The sequence below is a fragment of the Rousettus aegyptiacus genome, unplaced genomic scaffold (genome assembly GCF_014176215.1).
Source record: "Rousettus aegyptiacus isolate mRouAeg1 unplaced genomic scaffold, mRouAeg1.p scaffold_m13_p_9, whole genome shotgun sequence".
NCBI lineage: Eukaryota > Metazoa > Chordata > Mammalia > Chiroptera > Pteropodidae > Rousettus > Rousettus aegyptiacus.
In genome coordinates this window covers 86710551-86735238 of record NW_023416312.1, presented here as the reverse complement: position 1 = coordinate 86735238, position 24688 = coordinate 86710551, and the positions used below count along the sequence as shown (strand labels likewise).

Below are 24688 nucleotides of genomic sequence, written 5' to 3'. Positions count from 1 at the left end.
ACATATATATATATATGCACATATATATATATATTTATATAACTGTCCTCTATATATTCCTTATGATAACCACACCTCAAAGATTCATAAATTAAGTATATAACATAAAACAAGAAGGATCAGATGGAAAGCCCACAAAACACAATCAAAATACAAAATACAAAATACAAAAAAATGACACATACACAAAAAGGAAGCAATGGAAACACCAAGCTACCAGAAAGCAAAACATAAAAAGTTTATAGGAAAACTTCATATTTCAACAATCGCCCTAAATATAAATTAACTAAGCTCACTAATAAAAAGGCACAGAATTGCGGATTGGATTAAAAAAAAACAAAAGCCAACCATACGCTGCCTTCAGGAGACACATCTGAGTTCCAACGACAAATATAGACTCAAAATGAAATGGTGGAAAATGATATTCCAAGCAAATGGCATTCAGAGAAAAGCAGGAGTAGTGGTACTAATATTGGATGAAATAGACTTCAAAATGAAAAGGGTAAAGAAAGATACTGAGACACACTTCATAATGATAAAGGGAATCATGCACGAAGAAGACATAACACTTATTAATATCTATGCTCCCAATCAGGGAGCCTCAAAATATATAAAGCAATTACTAACAGAACTAAAGGGAGAAACAGGCCAAAACACTATCATAGTAGGGGACCTAAATACGCCACTGTCAGATATGGACAGGTCATCCATACAGAAAATCAATAAGGAAATAACGTTCTTAAATGACACATTAGACCAACTAGACATAATTGACATTTACAGAGCCTTCCATCGTACAACAGCTGCTTATACATTCTTCTCTAGTACACATGGAACATTCTCATGAATTGACCACATACTGGACAATGGAGATAGGCTCAACAAACATAAGAGGAATGAAATCATACCGAGCATATTCTCTGATCATAATGCTTCAAAGCTGAAGATCAACTGTAAAAAGAATGTGAAGAACCACAAATATATGGAGATTAAAGAAAATACTACTTAAGAATGACCAGATCAGGGAAGAAATAAAAAAGATCAAGAAATACATAGAAATGAATGATAATGATGGAACAACATATCAAAACTTTTGGGATATGGCAAAAGCAGTCATGAGAAGAAAGTTCATATCAATACAGGTCTATCTCCAAAAATAAGAATGAGTCCAAATAAACAACCTTATACTTCATCCATGCTCATTATAGAAAATTTAGAGTACCCAGATAAGTACAAAGAAAGGAAAAAACACCCATAACTTCACTTCATTGACTCAGTTTTCTGAGATCCTGGGCAGGGGAGATAGAAAGATGAGGATGCAGTAGTTCTCTCCATGTAAAGTTAATATTTCTGCTATTTGTGTGCTAACCTTGAACTTGGTTTTGATACTTGATTCTTGCTTTCTTCATCTACCATCAAGTCTCTTTTTATAAAAAAAAAAATGCTAGTAATTTGACCTTGTTCAGAAAGTTGGTAGCTTCAAGTTTTGTCTCTTTTGGGGGGATATTTTTCTTTTCTTTTCTTTTTTTTTTTTTTTGCTATGATCAAAAATGTTGCAATGAACATCTTATATATAATATGTGAATCTATGTATATCTTGGTGAAATTATACAAATATTTCTATAGTATAAATTCCAAATAGAGTCTTGCTCAATGGCTACATGCATTTAGAAATTTAATAGATATTTTCAACTTGTCCTCCATAAAGTTCTATTACTTAATGTTTTTACAACCATGCATGAGTACGCAAGTTCTAATCAATATCCAGTCCTTCATAGTACCAGGTGTCATTTAACTTTTCATTTAACTTTTGGCAATTTGCAAGGTAAGAAATTATAGACTATGATCACTTTGGTTTACATTTGTTTTATTACAAGTGAGGTTTAACATTTTCTCCCTGTTAGTAATTTCCATTTTCTTTGTACCCTTTTTTTATTTCATCTTTCTTCTATTAGGTTTTTAATCTTTTTTTTAAACTTTTGATTTCGAGCTCTGAATAAATTAGGCAAATCAGCCCTTTGTCATGCATGTTGCAAATATATTACTCAATTGTCATTTTATAATTCTTTATCTGTGTTTGTTTTGCATTGGTTTTGGGTTGTTTTGTTTTGTTTTGCTGCGCAGGTATTTTACATTATTATGTAGAAAAAATATAAATTTTTCCTTTTCAGTTTCTGGACAAAGATCATGTAAAATAAGAAATTTTAAATAACTGAGAAAAACTATAAGATGCTGGAGGGCGTGGCTGGAAGATGCACCAAGAGGAGCAAAGATGAAGACAGGACAGGGCTGCAACATGAAAGCTCTGTCCTCTCTTGGAAACCTTTCCAAAGATTTTGTCCCCTCGCTCCTTCCCTGGCTAATATTTGCTCCTTTTCCTGTGTCACTTTACATGTCCATCCTCCCCAGAGGACCAGTGGGGTCCCTGTCTTGTGCTTCTTCCACAGCCCATTTTCTCCCAGGGTGGCCTTCGAAAGGCTGAATCCAGTTGTTCTTCTAAACCATCTTCCCCCACTCACCCACCCATGCCGAGACTATACGCCAGAGACCACATCTGTCTCATCACCTGCTCCCAATTCCTAATGCAGGTGCACATTAGGTTTGCAAGAAACACCTCTTCCATCCTGGGTTTCTCAACCTTGCACTAGTGGTTGAGGCACTTGGGGCTGGACAATCCTCTGTGGTGGGGGCGACCTGAGTATTGCAGGAGCTTAACAGCATTCCAGACCTCTGCCAACCAGAAGCCAGCAGCACTCTGTGGTCAGGATAATCACAACTGTTTCCAGACGTCATCCACTGTCTGTCCCCTGGGGGCCAAATCTGCACTGAGAATCACTGCTTTAGGACACCAGTGAGGGAATAAAGGAATCCTGTTGAGATTGTCTCCACTGGCAACGCTGATTGAACAGCAGAAGGCGATTTTTCCTTTGCTCCAACTAAATGAATCCAAACACACATGAGACCGAAGGAAAAGATCAACCATTATATTTGTCCTATACACATCCTCACAACTCTCACCAAAACCAAACCAGACCAAACTCTCACAGCGGGCTCCTGACAACGTGCTTTCCTTCTTAGCCTCAGGCCACATCTACATATCTCCTCCCTTTTTTGAATATGGCCCCAACAAGCCATCTGCCCCAGCAATGCTTGCCACTGACACTATTTTAATCAAGGCCCCAGTCAACTCCATGCTCTCTGCCTTCTCAGCTCCCCTAACACAGGGTTCCCACTCCCTTTTGTCAGAACCAGTTCTTCAGCCAGTTCTAAGGCCCCCACTGACCTGTGCACAGAGATGATCACACCAATGGTAGCAGGTACCATTTACTGATACTTCCTATGGTGCAACACTGTCTCACAGCATGCATGTCTTATTTCACTCTGCCACAGCTCCGTGAGGTCAATTTACTATTAGAGAGGGGACTGAGGCTGAACCAGGATTAGTGATTTGCCACAGGTCCCATAACTCATAAGTGGCAGCAGCAGAATTTGAATCCAGCTCTTTCCGATTCCAAATCTGGGCCTTTCATGGCTGAGTGATGTGGCAAAAGAGCACCCCACACTGGGGCCTGTTTGCAGTGACAACCAGGAGGTGTAGAAAGCTCCTCCTACACTCTTGGGACCACATCTTTCTGGGGCCCTGTGCTCACCTACCCACACCTCTTTGCATGATGCAGTCTCACTCATTAACAGAAGCTTGTAACAAATGCCTCTTCTCAACTGCAGCCAGCAGGACCTTTACAAAATGCTAATCTGGTCACTATGCTCCCTCCCCAGGGTCAGTCAATAAATGGTGTCTGTGGTCAGCCTTCCATTTCACTTTCTTGTTTTATCATCAACACCCTTCATTAGTCACCTACAGACTGCATTTCACTCCAACAACATCATGCCATTGACCCCAAAACTTTGACCTCCCCCTTGTCATTGTTTATGCAATATCCACAGCCAGAGTGCCCTCACCTCCAACCTTGACCATTTATCTTCCTGGTACCCAGAACAGTATCTGGCACAGAAGAGGTCCTCGAAAAATGCCATTTGTTGGGATATAGGAATGAGTGGTTGGAATGCTGAGGAGTGGATTTTTTAAATAGTGACCACAACCAATTGAATGATTGGGTTGTATTTAACACTACCTCTTTCAATCTGCTTAATTGCTTTTGAAGAGACACTGTTTAAGGATCTGTTCTCATTATTGGTACATCGGTACATCCTCTCCCCCTTTAAAAAAAACTAGTATAACAGAAGGGCAACTGCTTGGAAAATTGGACCAAGATAGTTGCAGCTTATGATCCAGTCATATAGTTTCTGCCACCTTGAAACACAGTAACGGAGCTCGAATGCTATCACCAGGCTTGCCATATTTACAAGTCTTCCATTTCCTAGTGCCAGTGGGAAGAAAGGGTCAAAAAGAATGGACATAGCCTGCAATTGAGGCCTGTGATGTGCTTGGCCATGATTAGGCATTTTCTGATCTTTGTGCACAAGGCAAATTGTTGACCAACTGAATCCACATTGTGATAGTCCATGATGCCCTGACACCATATCACTCTCTGTAAAATTTGTCGTCAATACTCTTGTATATCTCCAAATGTAAATATCAACCCCATTCAAACCTTTTGAGCAATGATTAAGCTTTGAACACCTGAGAGTAGACTGCCATGATGAATGAAACTGGTTTTGATTTCACCTTGCCAAGCAAGGGCTTGGAGAGGGAGAAAGCAGGAAGGCTCAGAGAGGAGCCCAAATGCTCGAGAGTCATGCACTTGACGGACACCAAAACCACTTGACAAGAAGAACTGCTGAGATCTTTTGTTTCTGGTGTGAGCTTTGTCTATCTCTGAGGCTAGATTCATTCCAGGTTAACATTAGGCAGAAGGAGAACTGTGAGCTCCTGACTACAGGGTTCTGCCTCTGAAGCAGCATTCGTAACCAGAAGCATCCTGGTCCTGATGGTGGTACAGAAAGAATCTCCCAGAGTAGGATTAAATGGCAACCTGTAGGAGGTGTAAAATTATTTTCTGATCTGCTCCAAGCAGTGCACATCCTGGACAGGAGGCAATATTGAGCCATCAACGATGTGGGCTTCTTTGGCCCACAGATATTGTTATCTACAACAATGTCACCATCTTGGTTAGACCTGTGATAACACAGTTTTCTCTTACAGGAAACTCATTAACTTCTTCTGAGAGACAAACATGGATGTGTTCAAAGCCCTTGCACTGGGCTTCAAAAGTCAAGCCTTCTTTAGAATTATCTCATAAGAATGAAAAAGCCCATATGAGAAGTAGGGCTCCAGAAAACCATTTAATAAAAATGTCCCAGCAGGGGATTTAAATCTGGGATGTTACCCTAATGTAATTCACTCTGACCCAAATGGACTGTGCTTACATTTGATATTTGGTTGAGACTCACCAGAATTAGTCTGTCTTCCATGGCACTGGAGTGAAGGATCAGGGCCTCCTGACAAAGTACAGATACAATACGATCATACTTTGTGTGCCCCCCTTTAGGGTTCACCCTGTAGCTGTGGATATCCATCCTCTAGATCATATCTAAGAGCCAGGAATGAGGCCCAGGTGTGGGATAATTACACACCCCTCGTGGCAAGACACTGCCTCCTCCCAGCAGGTCAAGACTTCTTCCTTCTTTCGTCTTCCCATCTCTCTCAGAGAAAGGTATGGTATGTGTGCATGATATTCCTTCAAGTGCATACTCCAAAACAGAAACATCCTTGATCTCAGTTAATAACTGAGCTGTGTGTATATTAGATTTCTCATAGAACCATATCTCAAAATGGGATAGAGATGGTAGAATTGGGGGCATCTATCTTCCATTCGACAAGTATTTGTTACAACAGAGATGAGGGTGAAACATTTAAAGAGAGAATGGTGTGTGCCCAAGCCCCCAAAGGATGAGAATGAGGAGACCTGAGAGATTGGCTTGGCCAGTGTGGAGGAGATGCATGGAGAAGAGGAGGCAGAGGATTCAGTCTAGTGAGGGGCACTGGGACAGGTTTCGTGAAGAACCTTCAGTGGCAGGCTGAGGGACCAGCATAGTATTTGGACTCAACAGTGATGGTAGAAGAATCTCCTTTACCAGTGGTCGCGATGAACCTGACTGGGAGCTTGAGTAACGCATAATAGTGTCTTTCTCTCTCTTTCTTTAAATAGACTTTATTTTTTTAGAACAGTTTTAGGTTCACAGCAAAACTGAGCAGAAGGTACAGCAATCTCCCTTATATCCTATGCCCCCACACACACTCAGCTTCCCTCACAGTCAATATCTGGCACTCAAGTGGTACATTTGTTAGAACTGATGAACCTACATTGATGCATCATTATTGCCCAGAGCCCACAGTTTACATTAGAGTTTACTCTTGGTGTCATACATTCTCTGGGTCTGGAAAAATATATAATGACATGTATTCATCATTTCCCTAAAAATCTTCTGTGCTCTGCTTGTTAATTTCTCCCTACTCCATCCCTGGGCTACCACTGATCTTTTTACTGTCTGTAGTTTTGCTTTTTCAAGACTATCACGCAATTGCTATCATACAGTATGTAGCCTTTTTAGATTGGCTTCTTTCACTTAGTAGTATACAGTTAAGTTCTTCTATGTCTTTTCATGACTTGATAGCTCATTTCTTTTTAGTGTTGAATAACATTCCATTGTCTGCATGGATCACAGTTTATTTATCCACTCACATACTAAAGAACATCTTGGTTACTTCCAAGTTTGGGCAATTAAAAAGAAAGCTGCTACAAACCTCCATGTGCAGGTTGTTGTATGGATATGAGTTTTCAACTCCTTTGGATGAGTACCAAGGAGCATGACAGCTGAACCATAAGAGTCTGTCTCTTTTAATTTAGGAAGCTCTTAATCTCCTGTTTTAATGTAAAGTGTGGGTAATTAGAGGCTTCCTGTGAAAAAAAGGTTTAGGAGTGATGGGATCAGATACCAAATCTTGGAAAAGAAAATACTATGGAGACATTAAAATAATTAGAGTAACATCAGAAACATGGCAGAATGAGAGATGTCCCCAGATCTCTCCTCTTGAAACAACAATAAGCTGAACATCTAAAACTCAACCAAAAACATCCAACTTGCACACCAGCATAATATCTATGCTCCCAATCAGAGAGCCCCAAATTATGTAAAGCAATTACTAACAGAACTAAAGGGAGAAACAGACCAAAACACTTACGTGGGATCTGCGCATAAGAGCTACTACATGTCAGAACCGTGGGAGTCAGGCGGTGGACTGGAAGAAACAAAGAAGCTGCCTCTCACAGCTGGAGCTCCAAGCAGGAGGAGGGGGAGGGGAGAAGTTGCGGCAGGTTCCCTGAACAGCCCTGCCTTGGAGAGCTTTGAGCTTTCCGTAACCAGCGGCAGTGCCCAGTCATCAGGGCAGGAGGCAGAGAAGTGGAGACAGCAGGGAAGTGGGGATGGCAGAGAAGCAAAGTTGATTATTACCAGCCACAATTGCAAAATGCAAGGGTGAACGGCAACTCCCATACCTCAACCCAGAGGACCACTCCCCACATACCCTCCAAGACCCAACACCATGGAGTCCCAGGGGAATCTGAGCAAACGCTACTGAACCTGTCGCTAACACTGAAAAGAAACAAGACTGAGAACAAAAAAAGAAAGGCATTATTAAGACTTTATATAAAGCAGGGATTCAAGAGGCTTAGATGCCACCTACTGTAAACCAAAAGAAAAACACCTTATTTGCAACAGACTAAAGAGAGAGGCCTTTATATGATAAGTATTTTCAGGAAAAAAAGACAAAATTCACTTTCATTAATGCCCAGGCAGAGAAATAGTCTATTAAACACCATGTACAACCAAGGTGACAAGGCAGCTCAGAAAGAAAAAGAAAAATATCCAGAAAATAAGCTGAAAGATATAGAAATATAAGACTTAAATGACAAAGAATTCAGGATAGTACTTCTGAAAAAACTCAATGAGATCTGAAATAATTCATATCAAAAATTCCAGAAACTGGAAAAACAACTAGATGAGCAGAATAAATTTTTTAGCAATGAGATTGAAACCCTCAAAAAGAACCAAGTAGAACTTCTGGAGATGAAGAACACACGGCAAGAGATGAAAAATGAAATAGCAAAGTTAGGAAATAGAGTTGACGACATGGAAGAAAGGATCGATGATACTGAAGACAGAAATCTAGAAATAAATCAGAAGGAAGAAGAGAGAAATCGAAGAATAAAAAATAATAAAAGAGAAATATAAGAAATAGGACAGAAATAACACCAGGACAGGAAATGTAAGAATAATGGGCATTATTGAAAGGGAAGAAAAGGAGAAGAAACTAGAAAGCATTTTCAAATAAATACTTGGCGAGAATTTCCCAAATCTAAGGAATGAGCTGGAGCTTGGAATTCAAGAAGTAAACAAAACACCCAACTATCTCAACTCCAAAAGGCCTTCTCCAAGACACATTCTATTAGAGTCATCAAAAATCAAGGACAAAGAATTCTTAGGGCAGCCAGGGAAAAGAAGATGACAACTTACAAAGGAAAACCCATTAAATTATCATTGGACTTCTCAGCACAAACCTTACAAGCCAGAAAGGAATGAAATCAAATATTCAAACTACTAAATGAAAGGAACTACCAGCCAAGAACAATGTATCCAGCAATGTTCTCCTTTAAATATGAAGGAGAAATAAAGCCCTTTCCAGACATACAAAAAATTTAGGGAATTCTCCACTATGAGGCCGGCATTACAGGAAATACTGAAAGGGGTCAGCTCACCAAAAATGAAATGACAAAAAAAATACATAACGAGGAGTATGGTGAGGAGCAGGCAGATAAAAGCAAAGGAATACAACCCTTACAAAGAACAAGGCATTATACGCTTAAACGATAAGAAGAGATTTGCTATAGCAAGATAGTAATGAATGTTCAGCATACATAGGGACGAATTCAGACAACAATGACTGGAAAGGGGAGGATTCAAATATCCAAACTCGCAAAGGGAAACAGAGAGAAGGCACACGCAGAAGAATATGGGCAACTGTATAAACATGCCAAAGATTCAGAATTGAAATATCTACCATAAAACAAGAAGCACCAGAAGGAAAGCCCAGAAAACCCAACAAACACAAAACAAAAAACAAAACAAACAAAAAAAAAACACACCCTGAAACACAAAAACAAGGAAGCAATGGAAACACCAAGCTATGAGAAAGCAAAAGATAAAATGGTTATAGGAAAACCTCATATTTCAATAATCACCCTAAATGTACACAGATTCAGCTCACCAATAAAAAGGCAAAGAGTTGCAGAATGGATCATAAAACAAAAGCCAACCATACGCTGCCTCCAGGAGACATATCTCAGTTCTAAAGACAAATATAGACTCAAAGTGAAAGGGTGGAAAATGATATTTCAAGCAAATGGCATTCAGAGAAAAGTGGGAGTAGTGGTACTAATACTGGACGAAATAGACTTCAAAATAGACTTCAAAATAAAAAAGGTAAAGACATTGAGGTACACTTCATAATGATAAAGGGAATCATACACCAAGAAGACATAACACTCATTAATATCTATGCTCCCAATCAGGGAGCCTCGAAATATATAAAGCAGTTAATAACAGAACTAAAGGAGAAACAGATCAAAACACTATCCTAGTAGAGGACCTAAATATCCCATTGTCAGATATGGACAGGTCATCCAAACAGAAAATCAATAAGAAAATAACATCCTTAAATGATGCATTAGACCAACTGAACATAATTGACATTTACAGAGCCTTCCATCCCAAAACAGCTGCTTATACATTCTTCTCTAGTGCGCATTTAACATTTTCAAGGACCACATACTGCGACATAGAGATAGCCTCAACAAATATGAGTGTTGAAATCATACCAACCATATTCTCTGATCATAACACTTAGAAGCTGGAGATCGAATGTAAAAAGAAATCAGTAAGAACTGCAAATACATTAAGATTAAACAACATGTTATTGAAGAATGACTGGGCCAGAAAAGAAATGAAAAGAGAGATCAAGTAATACATAGAAACGAATGATAATGATAGTACAACATATGAAAACTTTTGGGACATGGCAGAAGTGGACATAAAAGGAAAGTTCATATCATTACAGGCCAATCTCCAAAAACAAGAATGAGCTCAAACAACCTAATGCTTCATTTTATAACACTAGAAAAGGAAGAACAGATGAAGCTTAAAGTCAGCAGAAGGAAAGAAAGAATCAAAATTAGGGCAGAATTAAATGGAAACGAAAACAAAAGAATAATAGAAAAATAAATGCAGCAAAGAGCTGGGTCTTTGAGAAGGTTGGTAAAATAGACAAACCCCTGGCTAGGCTCACTAAAGAAAAAAGAGAAAGGACACAAATAAACAAAATCAGGGATGAACAAGGAGAAATGATGATAGACTCCGCAGAAATACAAAAGATCATACAAGAATACTATCAAAAAGTATATAACACCAAACTTAATAACCTAGACAAAATGGACCAGTACTTAGAAAGATACAACCTTCCTAGAATGAATCGAAAAGAACTGGAAAATCTAAATAGACTGATCCGCAGTATGGAAATTGAAACAATCATCAAAAATCTTACCAAAAAGTAAAAGTCCAGGACCAGATGGTTTCACCAGTGAATTCTACCAAACATTCAAAGATGATTTAATACTGATTCTCCTCAAACTCTTCCAAAAAATCAAACAGGAGGCAATACTTCCCAACTCATTTTATGAGGCCAATATTACCCTGATACCAAAACCTGGTATAGATAACACGAAAAAAGAAAACTACAGACCAACATCTCTCATTAACACAGATGTAAAAATCCTAAATAAGATACTAGCAAACCGAATACAGCAACATATTAAACAGATTATACACCACTATCAAGCGGGCTTCATCCCAGGGCCACAGGGATGGTTCAACATATGAAAATTGATAATGTGATACAAAACATTAACAAACAAATTTAAAAATTCGGATCATATCAATAGATGCAGAAAACGCCTTCGACAAGATACAGCATCCATTTATGATCAAAACACTTAACAAAATCGGTATAGAAAGAAAGTACTTTAACATAATAAAGGGCACAGACAACGAACCCTCAGCCAACATTACACTTAATGGTAAAAAACTAAAAACCTTCCCTCTAAGATCAGGAACAAGGCAAGGCTCTCCATTATTCCCACTGTTATTCAATATAACATTGGAGGTCCTAGCGAGTGCAATCAGGCAAGAGAAAGAGATAAAAGGCATCCAAATAGGAAACAAAGAAGTCAAACTGTCACTATTTTGCAGATGACATGATTCTCTCTATATAGAAAACCCTTAATACTCCACAAGAACACTACTTGAAAAAATAAGCAAATACAGTAAAGTTTCTAGATACAGAATCAATGTTCAAAAATCCATAATGTTCCTAATCTCTAATAATGAAGTATCAGAAAAAGTGGAAAAATTTATTCCTTTTGCAATTGCAAGAAAAAAATACGTAGCAATAAATTTAATGAAACATGTGAAACACCTATATAATGAAAACTATAAAACCCTATTAAAAGAAATCGAAGAAAATACAAAGAAATGGAAAGATATTCCTCGTTCTTGGATTGGGAGAAACAACATAGTTAAAATGACCCTATTACATAAAACATTATATAGATTTAATGCAATCTCCATCAAAATCCTATTGGTATTTTTTTTAAAGAAATAGAACAAAAGATCATTAGATTTGTATGGAAGCGCAAAAGACCCCAAATTGCCAAAACCTCCTGAGAAAAAAGAACGAGGCTGGAGGCATCCTCTACCTGACTTCGAATTATACTACAAAACGACAGTAATCAAAACAGCGTGTTATTGGCAGAAAAACAGACACACGGACCAGTGGAACAGAATCGAGAGTCCATGTAAGTAAATCCATATTTATATGAACAAATAATTTTCAAAAAAAAAGAGCCAAAATTATGCAGTGGAGATAGGAAAGCCTCTTCGATAAATGGTCCTGGGTAAACTGGAAAGCCACTGGCAAAAGAATGAAATTAGACTGTTGTCTATCACCACACACCAAAATTAACTCAAAACGGATTAAGGACCGGAATATAAAACTGAAACAATAAAGTGCATAGTAGAAAACATAGAAACTAAACTCAAGGACCTTGGACTTACAGAGGATGTTATGAATTTGACCTCAAAGGCAAGGGAAGTAAAAGCTAAAATAAATTAATGGGACTACATCAAACTAAAATATTTCTGCACAGCAAAAGAAATCATCAACGAGGTAAAGAGGGAACCATCTGAATGGGCAAATATATTTGTAAGCAACGTCTCGATAAGGGCCTAATATCCAAAATATACAAAGAACTCTTGCAACTCAATAACAACGAAAAAACAAATGATCCAATAAAACAAATGGGCTGACGACCTGAACAGAGACACTTCTCCCTGGAGGACATATAAAAGGCCAACAAATATATGAAAAGATGCTCAATATCTCTAGCTCTTAGGGAAATACAAATCAAAACCACAATGAGATACCACCTCACACTTGTTAGAATGGCTATAATCAACAGGACAAGTAATAAGAAATGTTGGAGAGGATGCAGAGAAAAAAGAACCCTCATACATTGCTGGTGGGACTGAAATTGGTACAGCCACTATAGAAAACAGTTTGGAGGTTTCTCTAATAACTAAGAATTGATCGACCATATGATCCAGCAATCCTCTACTGGGTATTACCCCAAAGACTTGAAAATTTATATGCAAAAATATATTTGCACATAGCAGTGCTATTCACAGTGGCCAGGACATGGAAGTAACCGAAGCGTCCTACGATAGATGATTGGCTAAAGAAGCTGCGGTACATATATATAATGGAATATTACTCAGCCATAAGAAGAGATGAAATACTGCCACTTGCAACAACATGGATGGATCTCGTGATAATCATGCTAAGCAAAATAAGCCAGACATAAAAAGTTGAAAACTACATGATATCACTTACACGTGGGATATAAACCTAAAAGCAACAAATGAACAGGACAAAGAGAGACTTATGGTCATGGACTATGTACTAGTGGTTACCAGAAGATAGAGGGAGGAGGAAGGGAGGAAGATGGGGTAAAGGGGTCAAATATGTGGTGACAGAAAGAAATCTAACTATCGGAGGTGAGCACACTGTGTAAACATATATGCTCCTTATTGTTAAAATGTACGGCTGAAACTTATTGGATTTCATTAACCAATGTCACTATAAAAAATCAATCAATAAATTTCTAGTTATTGGAATGCAGCTTGCAGTTGGCCACTTACAACTTGTAGTCAGATGACCTACGTATGGGAAGAATAGCCATATTCTAGATCTCGCCTATCAATCATGTATTTGGAAATTCATCCTTAATCCTTCCAAGGGCACCATCATGAGCTCCAGACCTTCCTTTGCATTCCTATAGGACTTGGAAGATATGAATTTTCAGGCAAAATTGCCATTACTTAGAGAGGCCTGACCTCATGAAACATGTGGAGGTATTTATTCATGGTGGCTTTGGAATCACAGGGAAAGATCATTACGATGGCTGCCAAGTGTTAAATAAGTGCTGGGCCTTCTGCTGGCTGGTGGGTTTGGCTTTGGAAAGGTTGAGCTCAGATGCAGCCCTCCAAAGGACAAAAGTGGAGAACTTTTGCAGACAATTGGAGATAGAGTGTATGCATGTGTGTTTTTAAACTTACACAAGTATTGTGTTGTATAAATCATGTTGTTCTCACTATGGCAAAATTAGAAAGTGTAGTTTGTACATTTTTTTAAAGCTGAAATCCCTCCACCCTGACACCCATGCTCTATGGCCTTCTCAGTGGGCCTTAAATCCAATGACTGGTGTCCTTATGAGAAAAAGAGAGGAGCACACACAGAAAGAAGCCCCGTGAGGGCAGAAGCAGAGATTGGAATCATGCAGCTATAAACCAAGAAATGATAGGAGGATTGCTGGGAACCACCAGAAGGTAGGACGAGTCAGGATGGATTGTTCCCTAGAGCCTTCGGAGGGAGTACGACCCTGCTGACACCTTGATTTCAGACTTCTGGCCTCCACACATGTAAGAGAATCAACTTCTGTTGCTGCAAACTACCCAGTGTATCAGTGTATGATCATTTCTTACGGCAGTCCTCAGAAACTAATACAACATCCAAAACATTCAAACCAATACCTCCTGATCCGATGCAGTAGCGCAGAGTTCTTTCTAGCCTTCCCCTTTGTATTTTTGTGCCTCCCTTCTCCAACAGTGAGAAATCTGGCTCTCATTATATTCAGTTATCTTAATCAGCCAGTCTCTGGATCCTTCAAGGAAGGTACCAGACTCCTGTGCAAATGAACCTTGAGCTCCCACTCAGACCTGCCTGCCCCTTTTGCTCTGGCACTGTCCTCACACCACCCCAACCCTCACTTGGACAGGCCTGCCTGCTCTGCTTGTGGCACCATCTGGCCTTTTACAGAATCCTTGAACCCCACCTCTGCCCACTCAGGCCTAGCTGCCTTACCCGTGTACCTAGCTCATTTGGGGTAGGGTCTGGATACTGTTTTGATCCAGAGGCCTTCGGTTCACATGAGAGAAATCCAGCTAAAACTGGCTATGAAAGCTACCTCACAAAATGGAACCCCACTCAAGAGAGGTGGCCTCAGGCACTGCTGGGTCAGTAACTCACTTTTCTCCTAGTTTGCCAGGCTTCTGTCTGCCCATCTTTATGTTTCACTTTATGCTCCACTGTGGAAGTCTTTGCTAATGCTTGAGCTCCACTTTCATTTAACCTATACGTATTTGTCACTGTACTTACCACCTTGGTATATATTTTTTTTTGCTTAACTTTTAGTCTTGTCATAGTGACCCGTGATTCTCCTGAGGACTGGGAATCTGACATCCCTAGTACTATTGTGTTATCTAAAGCATAATAGGCCCCCAAAGATTTTTAAAAGACTGAATCGCCATGGGCAGGAGACAGTCTAAGAGAGAGTGAATGGGATGACAGCATCAAAAGTTTTACAAGTTTACATGCGTGACAAATGGGGCCTATAGCCTAAGAAACCCCTCGTTCTCTTTCCATGAGCTGTTGCTCCAGTCTCCTGGCTGCAGGGGCCTAGGACACAGATTGGTCTGTCATGCTCCACCCTACATATCCAGTCAATTATCGGAGCCTGTGGATTCTGCCTCCTCATTCCTCTCAGATCCCTCCCTTCTGTTTCATCTGCACACCATTGCTCTTCTTGCAGCCCATGTTCCCTCTCATCTGCAGCACCATCCTCACTGGTCTTCCATCTTGTTCCCCATCTTATCTCCCCTAATCTCCACCCAGGATCAAAGTGAGCTTTCTAAGACTCAGAGCTCACCAGTACTTCTCAACTAGAGTCTGTGGTTTCCCACTGACGAAAGATGAGGTTCCCGCTCCGTCAGGTGGTTTGTTAGACTTTCCATTACCTGGCCTCTGCCTAGCACTCTAGCTTTCCCTCAAGCCACTCTGTCCTCCTCTTCTCAGGCCTTTGCATGAGACAGCCCTTTGCCTGGGATGCTATTCATAAAATATTTGTTCAACCCCAGTTAATGGGCTGGCAAAAAGTTCTCTTACCATCTCAATTTTAACTAAGATCAAAGGTCAAGGACACAATATCAATTGGCAAGTACCCTCTCATTCTAAAATTCTCTTCACCCTAACCTCAGACCATTTGTAAAAGACGTCAACTCCAGGTGAAATGTGATCTCGATGTGTAAGCTAAAATAATACAACTTTAAAATGAAAATGTAGAAAATACGTTCATGATGTTCAGGTAAACAAACATTTCTTCACCAGGATTCAAACTACACTGATAATAAAGACCGTAAAGAGTAAGTTGGACCCTGTAACTCCCAAGAACTTTTCCTCATCAAGGGACACCAATATGCGAGTGAAAACACAAGCCAGGGAGTGGGAGGAGATATAAATGTAGTACATTTCAGCAGGATTTAGAGAAGCCGAATACATGTAAACCGATGACTCGATCATTCTTCTCCCAGAGTGTACCCTACAAATGGAACGGTTCGTCTCCGTGGTCTTCGGACATAAGTCTTCAAGAAAACCTAAATAAACTGCAAAACAGACCTAGAATGAACCTCATTTGTTAATACTGTTGCATTATAACCAAAAATTGATGGGAAAATATGGACATTATCTAACTGTTGGGGCACAAAGGAAGTAAAATGAAAACTGCAATAACAAACCATCAAAAATCATAAATAAGAACACTGCATAAGATTTGTGAGATGTGACCCAACTGGACGTAAAGTTTTCTGCCTTCAATGTTCTCATCATTTCAAAGAACAAAGAAAGAATACACAGTATTTACTGGATGTTCATTTCAGGTAGGGTCTCCACATTCTATACTCCATTCACTCTGCCTAGTAGTTGCATGATGGGTCCTATTCTCTGTCCTCCCTAGCATTTTATGAGTCAGACATTTTTCCTTGCCCTTATATTTTGCCGATGCTCCACATTTCAAAACTAGACTGTGTTCAAAGCTCAAATTATGCATAAACATAGCAATGGCTGCATAGGAAAAAGTGATTCTGACACGTAGTATAAGGGGAAGTAAAGAGAAGTGTTCATTGCTACCATCAGGGAAGCATCTGCATGTTGCTCCAACTACTTGTTGGTGGCAATCAAACAGGAAGAGGGTATCCATTTCTATGAGACTAAAATATTGCATTGATGCAGGTCAATCGGGCACATCCCCATATGTCGGAATACTGACCATCGATCCAAAAGGAATGCCGACATCCATATGCCTCTTACTGACACCTGTGCTGTGGTTGGCTTGGGATAGAGACATTTTCATCACAATGATTAAAGAAGACTTGCCAAGTCAGAAGCAAATTCAAGTCTAGTACAGTGGCAAGAGTCAGTGCCTGCTCTAGAAGCTGGAAGATGGGTTTTTAACACAGCAAAACACAAAGCTGTTCTTACGAATAAGCTCAAACAAAATCATTCTTCCAAATCAGCCTAGTACAGGTTAAAGCTTTGATACAGCCGTGTCCATTTGTGTAGGAGCTGTTTCCCACAACAAATTCTCAGAGAATTCTTCTCTCCCATGAGCAGCTTGGTGCATATTAAAGCCTGTCTTCTTTATGAAGCTTGAGAGCAATGATTGCACCTCTATGCCTTCTCCCTTGTGTAGTTTCTTAAATGAAAAACAAGGCTTGATTTCTCTCTATCACTTTCCCCAGAATACTGACACATAAAGGGTCTCTCCATGTGTGTTAACTGGTGCAAAGTAATCTCTCTGTGTCAACTAAACTTTTTCCCACAACTGTGACTTCTATGGGCTTTTCCATCTGTGTGCGTTTTTAGGTGCCATATAAAACTCTCTCTAATACAGAAAAGTATCCCACACCCAAGACAAGGGTATGTTTTTTGCTCGGTATAGGTTTTCTGGTATTCTGCAAGGTATGCCACTTGAGTGAATCACACACACTGCATTTATAGGGTGCCACCCTTGTGTAAACTCGAAGATGCCTGGAGAGGTTCGACCTACAAAGGAATCTTTTTCCACATCCAGGGCACCCGTGAAGGAGCTCTCCAGAGAACTTCACAGGTGCCCATGAAGTATCTTCTAGGAAGCAGAACCTTCCGCACACTGAGTACATTGGTGTGGCTCCACTCAGGGACTGTTTCGCTCCCGGGCTCTGGGGCTAAGAGATTCTTTCCAGTTGGATCTCTCAGCTAGAGGAACGTTCTCTCCTAGAGGGACGTTCTGATCATGGACAGTCACCGTGCAGTCTCTGGGGAGCTGCGCAGTCCATTTGCCAATTGAGTTTTTAGCCATTCAGAGCTTTCTGGTAAATTGGGACCAAGATGTTCATTTCTGACTATAGACACAGAAAATGGATACCCACTCTCTAGTGTATTTTCCTTTGACATATTTTCTTCAGTTTCTCTCCCGATATCAAAATTGAGAGCATGCATAGTAATCACAGGTGTCACCATATTTCAAAGCGAATAGAGCAATAGGGACGGACAAGAATTATACTCAAGAACTAATAGGAGGATAAAACTTCCAAGTGCCATCCCAAACCTCTTTACCCTGGGAGTGAGGCTGAATTTTTCTTTTCTTTCTTCCTGATCATTCCGTGAACCCTCACCTACTTTTCTGTGAGTCATTGTTGTTTCACTTCCTACAGTTCCTTCACTCGGGGCTCTTCTCTGTGCTACACTATGAAGGTCAGGCCAGGCTTTGGTTGTGGGTATCCTGGCCATAGGAGAGGTGGGAAGGACAGTCTGGGTATATGGCCTCTCAGTATCTGCCGACTTCCTTCTCAGTTAGGATTGCCTCACCAGGAGCCTCTGATGTGTCCTTTTTGTTCTGTTCTGTTTTGTTTTTGTTTTTAAAGATAAAAACAAAACCCAGATGAAGAATTGGGGCAGGGGGTGGAGATCCTAGTTTTCTCAGATCAAGGCTATTCTCCTCCAAGCTATGGAAAGGGAATTGATCAATTTAGGTGTGAGGTCAAGGCACTGAATGAGTTCCACATCCATTTTGAGAATGTAATTATGTAGGTCCAGAACATAAAGTAGATATGCCTAAAGTTTTGGCATATTAAAACTGAGAAACACTGTCTAATTGACTACCAAGTGAAGAAAGAGAGAGGCTAAAGTGGGAATTAGCAAACTGCTCACTATAGCAGTTTCAATAAGAAATGTTCGAATTAAAATGGCAACTGAATTAGGAAAATCAGTACATTTTGTATTGGCTGAAGTCTAGAAGTAGTCTCTTAACATTAACCCAAATATCCATCAAACAGTGTTTCTCGCTCTCAGTCTAAGAACAGCCAAAAGAAGTTTCGACACTCACTATCACCCTAGTCCTACCTGCCCTCTCCTCACTGAGAGACACTGGTTCGTACCCTCTCTATACAACCCCACCTCAGCTCTGGCCAAGTATACCTGTCAGTAAAAATGTGTGGGTTGGAAACAGGTCACGTAAGATTGAAATACAGGGAATGTTTACATATTAGAATTAGTAAATTGACATCAGCAAGTTGGTTTGACTAATGTTGACCTGAAGGAAATCAGAACATTATATCAAAGTGTAGGAGTTGACTAAAATACCTTATTTTCTATTTTCATGGAGAAAAGATCGTATATTTCAGTTGAAGAAATATTACTCATCATTTTGCGTATACATGGGTTTCAAAGGTAAGGTAGGGATGAGAGGGTAGTGAGCCCCAGGCCACATAAAACTGGATCATGGATCAAAGGAACACTGCCATCAAGGGAAATTGCAAATGATCTCTAAGGTGAGGAGTGAGCAGCAGCACAGTCTTAGGGTGGCAGAAACCTGGAGGCCCAGATTATCCCTGTAAGGATGATGTGAAAAAAAGTTCAGAATGCAGGAAGTGTTCATAAGGCAGTTCCAACCCTGTGCATGGAGCCTTGACTTGAGACTCTTCAGGCTGTAGACTTCATCACACGTCCCTTCGAAACCAACCCAGACACCTGCCCCTTGGACGCAGGGGAGCTAAAGAAGCCACTAGACTAAGAGTGAAACAGCCCTGGAGACAGAATCTAGCACCCATGAGAACAAGGCCAGGAGCATTACCATTGGACAACTGAGTCTCATTGGTGTGCCATCAGTCCAGCTAATCCTTTCTGTGCAGCACCACACCAAAGAGGACTGAGAAGCGTCAACTTAGTTCTTTGCCCTGGCATAGCTTTCAAAGAAGCTGGCCCAAACTTGAGCTCCTTGCTGGATGCCCTGGACTCTCAGAGCCCTGCTCCTGCCATGATCACTCTTGGCATTCCCAAAATCCATGCTTAATGCCCATGTCAGCTAAGGCCACTAACCATCCCTTTTGATGCATCTCCCATCCTCCTCCTCCTTTTCTCTTCCTCCTCCCCCTCCTCCTCCTCCTTCTCCTTCTCCTTCTCCTTCTTCTTCCACCTACAGCACCTGGTCTTCCTAGTTGGTCTCGTATCCAAGTACTAACCAGGCCCAACCCTGCTTAGCTTCTGAGATCAGAGGAGATTGGATGTGTTCAGGGTGGCATGGCCATAGACTCTCCCACCCTTCTGATCTCAGGTCCCACCCTCTATTCTTGTACATTTAATAGAATACCATCGCGAATGATGAATGGACCAGACACTTATTAAAAAGGTTTTCACAGGTATCAGCCTTCCTTCTGTCTGCCAAGATAGGGGAGACAGCCATGGCTCTCATCTTAAGGCAAGCTTGTGAGAGAAGGCAAGTAGACACTAGCACTCTCACATGGTGTCATGGGAGAGTAAATTGGTATGTCATTTGGGGGGTGGCATTTGACAATATCTATTAAAGTTAAATGTATATGCACTAACCAATTGATCCAAACCTAGAAATTTGTCCTGCTGCCACATACCCATGGAAGGAAGCTCACCATGTTCTTTTATAGCTTGGCCCAGGGTATTTCAGTTAACGTTGTGTGTCTGTCAGAAGTCCTTTCTTTATGCTCATTTGTGTTGTCAGGGCCTTCTCTTTAACCTCAAACACCACAGTATCCACCAGAGAGGTTGTCCTAGAAATGAGCGTATGGATGTAAATGTGCTTCCTTTGTATCAACCCCTAAATTGTTCACTTCTTCACTGCCTGCTGGAACTTCTGACCCCAAACACTGCAGGTGATGACTTCAAATTCTCACACCTCCAATGATTTTAAAATTAGCCCACAGAAGCAGATTTTTAGCTATTTTGAGCCATATCCTGTGCGTAGCTCAGAAAACCACACCCTTCATCTGCTAGCCAGTGAAAAGTTGGAGGCTTCTGCTTCTGTGACCCTGAGCTGCAGCTGCCTTTCTCTGACCCATAGACTTCAGGTGTGTTATTGGTCTATGACATCACTTGGATAGGTAAGACCTCTCACTGAGCCCTCACTCCCTGGGGAGTTTTCTTATCCACCTCCCCTTCTGACCCCTGACTTCCCCCACAACACATCTGCCAAAGAGTTGTCCAAAAAACTTGTGCATGTTGCTGTCGCTTCCTGATCATGTCTCCTTCCCAGGTCAGCCTGAAGATCCCTTCCATCCTCTACAAGTGGTAAGGAAGATGGAATCATGATGACCAGGAGGTAGATATGGAGACCTCCCAGTCACTTTAAAACAGTGACGAGAAAGGGGTAGTTGACTCTCCTCTGCATTGGCATATTTTGCATGTTATATCATTCTATCTCTCCCTGGTTAAGTATACTGGACATTCCTGTGCTTTGGAGAGTGAAGCGTTACAATCAAGAGCAATAGCCCTACTTGGCATCATATGCAATCTTTGTACTCACCACAGTTGCTAAGAGGAGCAAATTCCTATGTGCACTGGGAAGACATGTATATGGAGATTTATAATCCCATAAGACTGTCTGGGTTCGGCCACTCATTGCAGGCACACACACAGGAATGCAGATTTTTACAAACTTGTTACCAGATCAGAGATGTGGGTAAGGTAAAGACTGCAATATAAATGACAATATTTTCTATAGTTTGATATTGACCTTAAAGGATATACATCTGTCCTTGTGGGTTTTACCTCCTGGTCACATCTTTTAAAAATAAGGCATTGCCCATGTCTTCTATAGCCCCAGCACTTGCTAGAACAAGCTACAAAATAGGGTATACCTGGACAAATTGAGTAAGTGCAGAAAGGGGGACAGATTTGCCACCAAACAACCACACTGTGACCTTATGAGCTAAATTCCATGAGTGTGGTGGCACTGCAGACAACAGACCATTCTACTGTGAGGCCTGGAATGGACCAAGCCATCCTTTCCAAGGAGAGAGTGGAGTCTCACCTGTGTCCTTCCCCATGGTCTGCCAGACAGCGGGAGAAGAGAGGTGGCACTTGGAATGAAAACCAGAAGATGGAGGGTGGGAGAGAACCACAGGTAAGCACCACAGCTAGAATTTCTATTGGCTTCAAGAGGAGATAGGCCAAAATGTTTAGGATGCCCGTTCTTATATGCTTAGACAGGGCATGGGAAAGGAAGGAACCTAGGCAAGGTAACTGAAAGTTTAACAGGTCTTTGAATTCTTATATAATGATCTTTTCTGGCATGACATCTTCCAGGTTCTGCCCAGAGGAGCTTGTGCTTTTTCCTTCTCTACAATCCTAAAATGTCCTTGACCATTCTCAAGACATAAATGATTATCTATGGGCCTTTGACATGCACATCTCCCTCTCAAACCCTGCTTTCTCTCCTGAGCTCTCATTCCACACTGGTCATTTCTACCTGGAGACCCGTAAACATCTCAAATTACTCATGTTCCAAGCTAAACTCACTTTGACCCACCAAATCTGATCCTCTTCTCTTGTTCTCTATGTCAGTGAATACTATTGTCATCTACGCAGTGTACACACCAGAAACCTGGATTTGTAACCATTTCTCCCTCGTTTCCCAGTGCCCAGTCAATCTCCAAGCCCTATCTTTTACACAGGGTAAGTAACCTTCAAATAGGGCCCCCTTTTTCGCTCCATCATCACCAGCACAACCCTAGTTCACAAGACCATCCTCTGTCACCTGGGTGATTGCAACACCTCACAAATGCTGTCCCCGCTTCAGGCCTTACTCATTCTTAGTGCAGTCAGAGCGATCATCGTGCAAAATGCAAATCTCTGTGTATCACTTCCCTACTTAAGAACGTCCAGTAGATCCTAACTGTCCTGATGATAAAGCATAACTTCTCAGAAGGATGACAAATTTCTTCATGATGCAAGACCCTGCTTCTGTGGCCAGCCTCATCGATGCCACCCTACCTCTCCTACTCTGCCTGTGGCCCCACACAACACAGCAGGAGATCTTTAATATGTCACCCTCACTATCTCTCTGAGCCTTTTCACATGCCTTCCGTTCAGTCCAGGGTCCTCGCCACTCCCCACTTCCACACTCAGCAGGCTTACTCCACTTCATACTATAGGTTACTATCCAGGTCTGCCTTCTTCCAGGATGCTTTTCCTCTCTGCTCAAAGCTGATAGATCTGCCTCACTATGGGCTCCCATTGCACCCTATTCCGTCCAATGCGTGGTTTTACAGTCCTGCTAACATCACAGCCATACCTGCAGTCCTGTTTCCATTTCTGCATCATCCACAGGAGTTGCAGCTCCAGGATGCCTGGGACTGAGGTCCTGTCCTGTGCACTACTGAATCCCCAGGGGCTGTCACAGTGATGGACTCTTATTAGGCACTCATCTAAATCGGCTGAGTGAGTAAATGTTAAGATGTGGAGAGGGACGTGGTTACTAGTCCTCATGCTGAGCTAGTTATGAATGTATCGACCAGAAAACTGGATTTTCTGACTTGGGCTGTCCCGATATGTTCGCTTTTTGTGTCTGTTTCATTTCCTCAGTATTTCCCAGCATCTTGAAAGTGCCAACATATGGAAGCTGTGCTTGAGAGAATTAGGAGAAAGGTTTCTCACCACCCTTGGTCAAGACTTTAAAGTGGAAGGAGGAGGAGTAGCAACATGGATCACCAGTAGCAATGAAGAAAAACCCCACAGAGAAGTGAAACACAGGAATACAAGAGCCACACGATCCAGCTGCCTTTCTCCCCCTGGGTTTGTCCCTGTAGTGTCTGGAGTGCTGGTTCTCAGTCTGAAGTGCACTCATCTGGAAATCTAGTTAAAAATGAACCCTGGGTGATCCTGATACAGAGGCTGCTTACTACGCATGGAGAAACACTGTTCTGCATTTTCATGGGTGAGATACCTATTTGTTCTACTGTGGTTTAGTGATGAAATCCTCTTAAAGGATCAGAAGTGAGAGCAGTAACAAAATATTAAGTTTGAATGTGGCTCTTATGGCATAAAAGTAACGGAGGCCCTTGGAACCCAGAATATAACAGAGCGCATTGGTCAAAAATTGCAGGGAATTTAGTTCTTATTCAGACTACCCAAACTCCTATCGATTTCCTGTAAAATATCCTCTGTCAAAGCCTCCTGAGCAAGCTCATTAGCCAAAGGAATTTTGAGCCCCATTCAAGCTAACGTGCTTTGTGGCCAGCTAATCCCAGAGAGATGGTTCTTCCTCCTACCCTTTATCAGAGTGATCTCATTACATCTGGTAATGGGTTTCTATGCAGCCACACCCCTGGAGGGCTCCCGAGCTCTCAAAAGGGAAATCAAGGAAAGGAAATGAAACCCTTGCCTTACCAGGGTCCAGGAAGAGGTGGCCTTCCCCAGCAGCACCATAGCTCAGCTCCTGTGGCCCTGCCTGTAGGGTCCACACCTCTGCCACCGGGGCCTCAGAGACAGGTCCCATTGCTTGGAGTGGGGGTGACTCCAGGTGGATGTCTGGAGGTATGTCTGCCATTCCCACTGCCGCCAGGTCTTCCAAGAGCACTTCCTGTCTATCCATCTGGGGGGAACACCAAAAACCATCACTCTAAAGTCTGGACCACCAGTGCCCAGTAGCAAGATAATGCAAGACACGCAAGCCATTTAAAATTTTCCAGTGGCCATGTGAAAAATAAAAGAAATAGGTAATCTTAATACTACGCATTACTTATCCAATATATCTAAAATATTGTCATTTCAGAAAGTAATCAGTAGAAATAATTATTAATGAAATATTCCACCTACTTTAGTTTTCACCCAAAGTCTTCTGAAGTGGTAGGCATTTTATACTTACAGCATTTCCCA

At 41.2% G+C, this 24688-nt stretch overlaps 1 protein-coding gene and 1 pseudogene across 4 annotated transcripts in view; both read right to left on the bottom strand.

The window, feature by feature from the left end:
* ZNF75D (zinc finger protein 75D) overlaps window positions 1-24688 on the bottom strand; it is a 60255-nt gene that overhangs the window by 7942 nt on the left and 27625 nt on the right. For all 4 annotated transcript variants that reach the window (XM_036226804.1, XM_036226805.1, XM_036226806.1 and 1 more), the window contains one exon: window positions 24200-24404. Coding sequence is in view for 1 of the 4 variants with exons in the window: in XM_036226807.1 (XP_036082700.1) it covers window positions 24397-24404 (8 nt within the window). In the remaining 3 variants the exon portion in view is untranslated. The remainder of the gene's footprint in view (window positions 1-24199; window positions 24405-24688) is intronic.
* Window positions 19974-20092, bottom strand: LOC118608585 (annotated as a pseudogene).